Genomic DNA, 10,831 nt, shown 5'->3' with positions numbered 1-10,831 from the left:
CTACGTTCAGGAGGATGAATAGGCACCTCATGCCATCAAGACCCTCAATGGTCATATTTTGGTCATCCTCTTATTAGGCAGAATCAGTTCTTAACTTCACACCGCCTTGAGTTGTGAAGTAAGTGTAGAATATCACTAGATCCTAGTTTTTTCCCCCATTAATACAGTGAGAACCCTACATTATTTTAAAGATAGATAAATATAAATATGAGATCAATATAAAAATACAAGCTGCCTAAACTCTGACAAACAACACAACTATTGTGATAACGTGATTCGATTACTTACTGCCAACATCCAATCTGGTGCCGCCACCAAAAGTCCACCACAGTGATACAAACTCATTGAGAGGCTGTACAAAAACCTCTTCATGCTTGACTGAGTGGCTGCACAAAATACAGTGTGGAATTCCTCAACAAGCCTACGCTACAATGACCACCCTCTGCTAAATATGAGCAACCAGTGTTATGAAACATGTATGGAATGAAATATGTATTCCTACCCAAGACGTCTCAATCGTTGGAACTCTAATGCCACTTCATGCCCCCATCCTTTTCCAAGTCAACTACTGCAAGTCTGTTGTGATGAGGTCTGAGAGAACAGAGTAGGGGAATGAAAATCCTTCTTCCTTGCAGAATGCTTCCACATCCTTGACTGACACTGAGGGACTCTTCCACTAGTTTTCTATTTAAGTTGGCTGGTTTGGGTTGATGGTTGCTGGTAGATTTCCTCAACCTGTGTTTGGGACTGATGCCCTTAAAGTCTTACGGTAGCAGCATTGGGGTTTTCATTTGATCTGATGATGTCCATTGTGACATTCACTTTAATAAGTGGAGCGTGGTTTATGGAGGAAAACCGCCAACATCAAAGATCCACACTTCAGCTTGACAGTCAGAACTTGACCACTTTCAGCCATATTCCTGTTACACCAAACCTATCTATGCTGTTCTCTGTCAAAAGTCCACTGAGTGATCCTGCAACAATTATTAAATTGATCTTGTTGGTCATCTAAACCCTTCAAACATCTTGTGCTCGGATCATAGTTTGGGAGTTTGCTGATCTCCAAATGACACAAACCATCCTCACTATGTTTTGGTTCACTGCCAAGACACACGTGGTGAAATCTAGTCACACTGGGCCCCAGTGCATCTCATGATGACTTTTATAATAGGATGTAACTGTATTAGATACAAACTCCAGACCTACCAGTACAGCCCTCTGTCTACTGAGTGTTTGTTTCATCCTCTGTATCACTGTGTTAACACATAGCCACCACTGACGTAGTGCCGACCCAGACAGTAATAATCTCCTGCATCTTCAGCCTGGACACCACTGATGGTCAGACTGAAGTCCGATCCAAACTGTGAACCACGTCCAGCAAGTCGTGATGGAATCCCAGACTGGAGATCAGTCACAGTATAAACTAAAAGTTTAGGAGCTTCTCCATCTTTCTGCTGGTACCAGGATAGTCCATTACTCCAGATGCCAGAGCTGGTTTTACAGGTCAGAGTGATTGATTCTCCTGGATGAACGCTTGCTGAGGGGCTCTGAGTTACAGTAATTTGTCCCAAAGATTCTGAAAAATACAGAGAATCAAATAGCGAAACACACAATGAACAATATCATCAAACCCATATTTAACACTGTTCAGTACAGTACATTAACATATCAGGAGTGTGGATGTACAGCTTGCATGAATTTCAATCACTCATTAAATATCTCACCTTCCACACAGAATAAAACTGCCCAGATGAGAATGATGTTTGTCATTGTTCTTGAAGATTTTGCCAACATGAGCAATGGGTGTCACGAAGAGAATGTAAGTTACCGATATAAATGAGTAGTGAGATGAATTCACCTATGCTCACGTCACTGCACTCGTTTACAGAGCACTCACACGGTTCCGTCGGAATGCGTTGCGCCAACGGATGGTGGAGGAGGAGTCTGGCACATGGGGTTGTGTTGATACCAGAGACGTTATAGTGAGATTGACAGGTCAGCAAACCAATCACGCCACTAGCAAGCTGTTAGTCAGTAGCAGTAGTAGCATGCTAACATTAGATAGGTAACAAAGACACCTCGCAAATCCTATCAGACGTATTTTTCAGTTACAATAAAGGGGTTTTCACATTATACAGTGTCTATTTCTCGGTAACTTTAAAAAAATCTAAGCAAAAAAAAGTCAAACAAACAACATTTAGGTACAAATACGACCATCAACGGAGTTTGGTCCGCCATCTTTTTTTTTGAGTTTCCCGCTTTTCAGACGTGAGCATAAACGCGATCTGATTGGCTAGCGCCTGTGCTGTCAGTTATGCATGAAAGGCAATTTGATTGGCTGACGCATATGTTGCCTCTCGAAAAGTTGAACATTGTTCAACTCCTGCAGCAATCAACGCATGAAACGCAACGCAACGGAACCCAACGGAGCCACAATTCAGTTCGGCAAAGGATGACGTCACCCCATTCAAAGTGAATGGGGATTTGTGAACCTTGCCGAATCAACGCATTCCAACGGCTACGTGTGAGACCCCATTCACACGGTTGCGTCCGAATGCTTTGATCCGTTAAGGGCGACGGATCCCCATTCACTTTGAATGGGGTGACGTCATCCTTTGCCGAACTGAACGGATGGAAGAGGTTGAGTAGAATATTAAAAGTTTTATTTCAAGAACACACAGTGCTCAACACTATCCAATAACAACCATCAACAAACTGTAACTTTGGGCATGAGAGGTTCAGAGCAGAATGGTTTCAGAGGTTTACAAAATAAAACAGGTGCCCACACCCTCACATGAAAGAGGTTTAGAGCACAAGAGATTCAGAAAGAGATATCACATTTTACATTGGGTGTTTGACAAGAGTAGGCCCCACTACTTGTAAAGAAATGTAGCCCTCCTCTCTTTCAAGTTGGCAAATCTCTCAATAACTCTCTGGTTAAAGTCAATCATGTCTTCCCTCACAACAGCCAGCATACAGTCAATAAATTCATTCTGGACTGTTTTGGATGTTCCCTTAAACACAGTCGCGCTCTCGAGATGCTCTTTCAGTGCACTGTCAAGTGAGGCAACGACGTCCACCAAGCCACGGTATATCCCTGGGTTATCCGAGTTCTCGCTCTCATCATGACCACGCAGGGCCAACTCAAATGCACCACAGAACTTCACACAGTCTATTATTCTTGAGAGAATGTGTCTGTTTTTCCTTACTTCTTCATTGTGTTTTCGAATGCCAATTCGGTACCCTTCGTCGAGCTGCTCTGCTATACTCAGTCTTCCAAAGAGGCTTAGCTTCAGGCTGTTAGTTAGGTGGCTGCGGCAAGATTCGTGCTTCTTACATTTATCGTTGAAGTGCTTTAGATCCCTCATCCCCGTTGCAGTCCAGATTGTTTCAGTCCCAGGACTTTGGAACAACAGGCAGGGAAAACAAAAAAACACATCACTCACTGAACAACCAGCTAACCAGCTCCGGTTAGCATACAGGCTTGAGGAGAAGCTACGGGTGTACGTCCTCCCGCGGTCGATGCTCTGCTGCGGAATTTTTTAATCTGGACGTTCGGGTCCCATGTCTTTCAGTCTCTTTTTATCGACATCTGATTGTCGATTGAAAGGTGTTTCACGAAGAGATACCACAGAGTTTTCAGTCGCCATACTCACAGAATCAAAGTCTCTGCTAGCTATGTTGCTCTCGTAGATACATGAGATTTATATGGGATGTGAGGGAATGATAAAGGTCTCTGATTCGACGAATAGTCCAGTCGCGTTGAAATAAGAAACAATGTCATTGGTTAGGGCGCAAAATTTTGCGCCCCAGGATCGAACTTTCATCCGCCAATGAGGAGCTGTCCTTTCTCAAATGTATGTGAAAAGTATGCTCCCGTTGACTTCCATTTGGCCGGCGCCCCACCAGGGAGGAGGGGCTTATCTCAGTGATAACGCAATATATTATATTTGGTCACATTTAAGTGGTTGTTGACAGGGGCTTACGGTCTCCCACACACATTTAACGTGTTAACACAGTACATTTCTTATTTTAATAGTTTGGTATATAATGTTTTTTCTTTTTTTCATCTAAAAAATTTAGGAGGGGTGGCGCCCTTGCGCCCTGTATTGACGCACCGCCACTGAGTCTGGCGCGTGGGGTTCTGTTGATACCAGAGACGTTATAGTGAGATTGACAGGTCAACAAACCAATCATGCCACTAGCAAGCTGTTAGTCAGTAGCAGTAGTAGCATGCTAACATTAGATAGGGGACAAAGACACCTCTCAAATCCTATCAGACGTATTTTTCTGTTACAATAAAGGGGTTTTTACCTTGTACAGTGTCTATTTCTCGGTAAAAAAATATAAGCAAAAAAAAGTCAAAAAAACTACTTTTAGGTACAAATACGACCATCTACGGAGTTTGGTCGCCATCATTTTTTTTTAAGCTTGCCGCTTTTTAAACGTGAGCATATACGGGATCTGATTGGCTAGCGCCTGTGCTGTCATTTATGCATGAAAGGCAATTTGATTGGCTGACACATGCATTGCCTCACGAAAAGTTGAACATTCTTCAACTCTTGCCGCAAGCAAAGCATAAAACGCAACGCAAGGGAACCCAACAGAGCCACAATTCAGTTCAGCAAAGGATGACGTCACCCCATTCAAAATGATCAACGCATTCCAACGCAAAGGTGTGAATGCTCTGTGACGGCCCATTCACACGGTTGCGTCGGAATGCGTTGATCCGTTAAGGGCGACGGATCCCCATTCACTTTGAATGGGGTGACGTCATCCTTTGCCGAACTGAACGGAGCCACAATTCAGTTCGGCAAAGGATGACGACACCCCATTCAAAGTGAATGGGGATCCGTCGCCCTTAACGGATCAACGCATTCAGACGCAACCGTGTGAATGGGGTCTGAGTCCAGTGTTAGCCCACCTGATTAATTAGTGGCCATTGCTTGTGTGGTAGGGTGATCCCTGCTAATTAGTAGCTCCACCCATACCATTCCCGTGTCTCTACTAGCCTGGGCCTATTTAAACACGCAGGTGTTTGCAGTTACATTGTCTGCAGTTGTGTTGGAACGTTGTCTTCTGGTTGAGCTTGTGGGAAAAAGATTGCTTGTGTGGCGTGCGTCTAGTTTCGTGGTTCTTGGAAGTCATTAGCGACTAGGAGTTGGATGTTGGATTCATCACGTTCCATAACCAGCTCTTATCCGGGACCGGTGGAGGTGTATGGACTGTTACGGTCTCCTGGCACTAGAACTAAAATACAGCGTAACAGAGGCTTGTTGGCTGCTGCTTTGCTGCGTTTGTCTGCTACCATCTTGTGCTGCGTTCTCACTACGCGACGCTGCTTTATTGTGGGCTGCTTGTTGCTACACTGCTTGGCTTTACTGCTTGGTTTCACTGCTTGACTGTCACCGTCTGTTTAACCCAACGGAGCAGCCCAAAGAAAAAAACATCTGACGTGCTCCAGGCAGGCTGTGTGGTGTAGTTGTGGTGTGTCTGCGGTGCGTTCTGTGTATTGTATGCTTGTGGTGTGTAAGTGCGTGTGCGATTTCGACCATAATTAAACTTGTCTTGTTCTTATAATTATATGATTCACTGTACTGTTTGACTAACCACACTGTCGGAGTAATTTTAGTTTATTTATTTTTGTTGTGTTATCCCAGAGTGATAAGTGTGCTAGGGCCTTGCTGAGTTTTCCTGCCATTAGTATTATAGTTTTGATGTTTGGTTTTACACCCAAGGATTGTGTTTGGTGATTTGATTTGGCAGCACTGATTTATTTATCATTTGATTTTGGGTTGGATCATATCATTTGCTGTGCTTGTGTGTTTTTGTTTGTGTTTTCTCTTTTTGTTAGGTTAAACTCAGTAGGCCAGGGCTCTTCAATAGGCGGCCCTGGGGCCGGATCCGGCCCTCGAACTGCTTTGGACTGTTCCCCAGAGTGTGCTCCGGTAGCATCATTCAGTTCGTGACTATGGCTAATTGTACACTCACGTGCAGTAGGTGGCGGTATTCACCCGTATATGTGGTGGTATGCACCCGTATAGGTGGCGGTATATTTTTTCCTACTCTGATATATATGGCCAGAAAACGTTTGCCTGTAAGTGTTTTCTTAAATAGTTGATCAGTTATTACTTAGAAACATTACTTCTTGTGGAACCACTTGTAATGAACCAAAGTTTGTTCGAATTGTTTACTTTGATGAATATGCTAATCGCTAGCGCGGTCTCTATGGAATTTCCCCTAAAGGTTAGCATTAAGCTAACGTAGTTTAAACATGCAATGCTAAGTGATTGTTTTTAGAAACGAATGTAACGAGATGAGATGACTAAGATGTATTCTGTAAGTCTGCTCAGTTTTACAGTGCTTCCTAAGTAAAGGTTTGAAAATAACTTCAAGCTTCAGACTTTCTCTTGGGGAAACTGTTATCTATCTGCCGAGCCAATGGCAAGGCTAGAGTGACCATGCCACACACACAGAAGCGGGGGCAGATTAGTAAAACAAAAGATTGGTGCACTTGGAAGTTGTTTGCCAGTTAAATTAATGAAATTCTAAACAACTGATACAGTTCACCTGAACTAAGTGATGAAATTTGAAACCCATTTCCTTGATAGAATACCAAGCACTTTTAAGTTGTTACAATTCTATTCAGTTCCATGCAATGCACTTTGTTGGTGGAGATACATTTGATTCTGCCTGTTACTCAAATCAGTTTAATCTTAAATATTGAGGATAATGACCAGTAAAGTTGTGTTGGTACAGCTATGTACAATGAAGTGCATGTTTTTGTTCGTTAATTGCATTTCTCCAATTGTCTGTTAATATGGCTTGGTTATTGCTCACCTGGTTTGATTTTTGAATCCTTGGGCCTATGCGCCCTCTTGGGCATATGTTGTTAAGCACTTACCAAATAGAATATATTTCACTCCTTCAGTATGTTGCAATTTGTTTATTTGTTACCGTGATTACTCATATCCTCCGGCCCCTGACTTTGCCTCAGTTTAAAGAACCGGCCCCAAGTCCAAACTAATTGAAGAGCCCTGCAGTAGGCCATGGATGCTTAGCTCCTGGAAGGTCTGCACATCAAAGCCCTCCTATCAGTACCAGTGCATGTGTAACTGTTGTCCTTTTCCTTTTAAACTTTGCTCAAATAAAACCCTTTGCTTTTGTGGAAACTCATCTCTGTCTGTCATTTGGTTGACTGGCCTGTATTCCGACTAGTTAAGCCATAGCTTGGCTTGAAGTGGGGCTGCACAGGTCTGTAGACCAGGCTGGTGAGAGGCCTAACCACTGTGCCGTCGGCCCACCACACTTGGGTGTGGCTGAAGACATTTTTATCATTTCACTACAGCTGCAATACTGTACGCTTTTTAGCCTGCTGATAAAGCTGTAATCAGAAATTCAGAGAAGAGAGCAGATGACTCAGCAGTCGGCTCTGCTCAGGGCTTTAGTGACCGCTCTCTGACATCCCTGGGTGGCCTCATAATTCATAATATCACAATGACTACTGTTCTGTCAATATCAGATTCTCTCCTACACCACACACTTGAACTAAGACAGAATTATTTCTTTAAACAACCATCTGTAGAATTTACACGTAATTACAGTTGTACTTTCATCTATAATAAAGAAGTTGACTTGAATTACAGCGCTCTGTATCGATGCAGCTGAGTACCCATTTCATCGATCATTCAGATGTGAATAAAGTGGTATGATATGTGAACAAAGACATGGTGGAATTTTTTCCTCATCTCTAAGTGTCTAACCTGAAGCAAAGTAACAACATTCCTATACCGAATAGAAACTTTGCATAATATTCTCCCCCATTCAGAAGGAATGTACAAAATACAAAAAAACATAAACATACTGAACCTAAACAGTCTTCTCAATTGATAACCAATCTGTCTGATAGTTTTCTCAAACCTAACAGAAACAAAATAACTTACTGCCCACATCAAGTCGTGTGCCGCCACCCAAAAGTGTACCACAGTGATAAGAACCCTATTTGCCCCCTGTACAAAAACTCCCCTACTGCCTACGTTCAGGAGGATGAATAGGCACCTCATGCCATCAAGACCCTCAATGGTCATATTTTGGTCATCCTCTTATTAGGCAGAATCAGTTCTTAACTTCACCGCCTTGAGTTGTGAAGTAAGTGTAGAATATCACTAGATCCTAGTTTTTTCCCCCATTAATACAGTGAGAACCCTATATTATTTTAAAGATAGATAAATATAAATATGAGATCAATATAAAAATACAAGCTGCCTAAACTCTGACAAACAACACAACTATTGTGATAACGTGATTCGATTACTTCAAAGTGAATGGGGATCCGTCGCCCTTAACGGATCAATGCATTCAGACGCAACCGTGTGAATGGGGTCTGACAGAGCATTCACACCTTTGCGTTGGAATGCGTTGATCCGTTAAGGGCGACGGATCCCCATTCACTTTGAATGGGGTGTCGTCATCCTTTGCCGAACTGAATTGTGGCTCTGTTCAGTTCGTCAAAAGGTTGACGTCACCCCATTCAAAGTGAATGGGGATCCGTCAACCCTGACGGATCAACGCATTCCAACGCGTTCGTGTGAAAGGTCTCTGACAGAGCATTCACACGGTTCCATTGGAATGCGTTGATCCGTCAGGGTTAACGGATCCCCATTCACTTTGAATGGGGTGACGTCATCCTTTGCCGAACTGAATTGTGGCTCCGTTGGGTTCCCGTGCGTTGCGTTTCATGCTTTGCTTGCGAGAAGAGTTGAAGAATGTTCAAATTCTCGAGAGGCAATGCATGCGTCAGCCAATCAAATTGCCTTTTATGCATAACTGACAGCACAGGCGCTAGCCAATCAGATCCCGTATATGCTTACGTCTAAAAAGCGGCAAGCTCAAAAAAAAAAGATGGCGACCAAACTCCGTAGATGGTCGTATTTGTACCTAAAAGTTGTTTGTTTTACTTTTTTTTGCTTAGATTTTTTAAAAGTTACCGAGAAATAGACACTGTACAATGTAAAAACCCCTTTCTTGTAACTGAAAAATACGTCTGATAGGATTTGCGAGGTGTGTGAGCACCCTACCTAATGTTAGCATGCTACTGCTTACAAGGTAAGCAGCTTGCTAGTGGCGTGATTGGTTTGTTGACCTGTCAATCTCACTATAACGTCTCTGGTATCAACAGAACCCCATGCGCCAGACTCCTCCTCCGCCATCCGTTGGCGCAACGCATTCCAACGTGCACGTCTGAATGCTCCGTGAGTCCAGTGTTAGCCCACCTGATTAATTAGTGGCCATTGCTTGTGTGGTAGGGTGATCCCTGTTAATTAGTAGCTCCACCCATACCATTCATGTGTCTCTACTAGCCTGGGCCTATTTAAACATGCAGGTGTTTGCAGTTACATCGTCTGCAGCCCAGAGTAGTTTTGGAACGTTGTCTGCTGGTTGAGCTCGTGGGAAAAAGATTGCTTGTGTGGCTAGTTTCGTGGTTCTTGGAAGTCATTAGCGACTAGGAGTTGGATGTTGAATTCATCACGTTCCATAACCAGCTCTTATCCGGGACCGGTGGAGGTGTATGGACTGTTACGGTCTCCTGGCACTAGAACTAAAATAAAGCGTAACAGAGGCTTGTTGGCTGCTGCTTTGCTGCGTTTGTCTGCTACCATCTTGTGCTGCGTTTGTCTGCTACCATCTTGTGCTGCGTTCTCACTACGCGACGCTGCTTTATTGTGGGCTGCTTGTTGCTACACTGCTTGGCTTTACTGCTTGGTTTCACTGCTTGACTGTCACTGTCTGTTTAATCCAACGGAGCTACCCGACGAACTAAACATCTGACGTGCTCCAGGCAGGCTGTATGGTGTGGTTGTGGCGTGTCTGCGGTGCGTTCTGTGTATTGTATGCTTGTGGTGTGTAAGTGCGTGTGCGATTTCGACCATAATTAAACTTGTCTTGTTCTTATTATTTGATTCACTGTACTGTTTGACTTACCACACTGTCAGAGTAATTTTTGTTTATTTATTTTTGTTGTGTTATCCCAGAGTTATGTGTGCTAGGGCCTTGCTGAGTTTTCCTGCCATTAGTATTATAGTTTTGATGTTTGGTTTTACACCCAAGGATTGTGTTTGGTGATTTCATTTGGCAGCACTGATTTTTTTATCATTTGATTTTGGGTTGGATCATATCCATTGCTGTGCTTGTGTGTTTTTGTTTCTGTTTTCTCTTTTTGTTAGGTTAAATTCAGTAGACCATGGATGCTTAGCTCCTGAACGGTCTGCACATCAAAGCCCTCTTATCAGTACCAGTGCATGTGTGACTGTTGTCCTTTTCCTTTTAAACTTTGCTAAAATAAAACCCTATGCTTTTGTGGAAACTCATCTCTGTCTGTTATTCGGTTGACTGGCCTGTATTCCGACTAGTTAAGCCATAGCTTGGCTTGAAGTGGGGCTGCACAGGTCTGTAGACCAGGCTGGTGAGAGGCCTAACCACTGTGCCGTCGGCCCACCACACTTGGGTGTGGCTATAAAAGCCTGGAAGTCTGCAATATCCTGAGCTTGTGAATCGCTACCTCCTGTGCAGAGTGGCTTCCTGTTTCTCCGGCGCCTGGTGTTGTGATCCTCTCCTCCTTCGCTGACCTCGAGAACTGTTGTTCACTCTAGTTCCAGTGAGGACGCACGTTCCTGCGGCAGCCAGTGTCTCCGAGTAACACTGGGCCGGCGCCCCAGCAGGGAGGAGGGGCTTATCTCAGTGATAACGAATGGCAATATATTATATTGGGTTGTTGACAGGGGCTTACGGTCTCCCACATACATTTAACGCATTAACACAGTACATTTCTTAT

At 43.6% G+C, this 10,831-nt stretch overlaps 1 gene segment (V, D, J or C); it reads right to left on the bottom strand.

Moving 5' to 3' along the window:
- Positions 1–1,250: 1,250 nt before the first annotated feature.
- On the bottom strand, positions 1,251–1,770 carry LOC116219365. The segment is given in 2 exon segments: positions 1,251–1,576; positions 1,725–1,770. Coding segments are annotated over 2 exon segments (372 nt in total).
- Between the last annotated feature and the right edge of the window lie 9,061 nt (positions 1,771–10,831).

Source organism: Clupea harengus, chromosome 24 (genome assembly GCF_900700415.2).
Source record: "Clupea harengus chromosome 24, Ch_v2.0.2, whole genome shotgun sequence".
Classification (NCBI taxonomy): domain Eukaryota; kingdom Metazoa; phylum Chordata; class Actinopteri; order Clupeiformes; family Clupeidae; genus Clupea; species Clupea harengus.
This window is presented reverse-complemented; position numbering and strand designations above follow the sequence as displayed.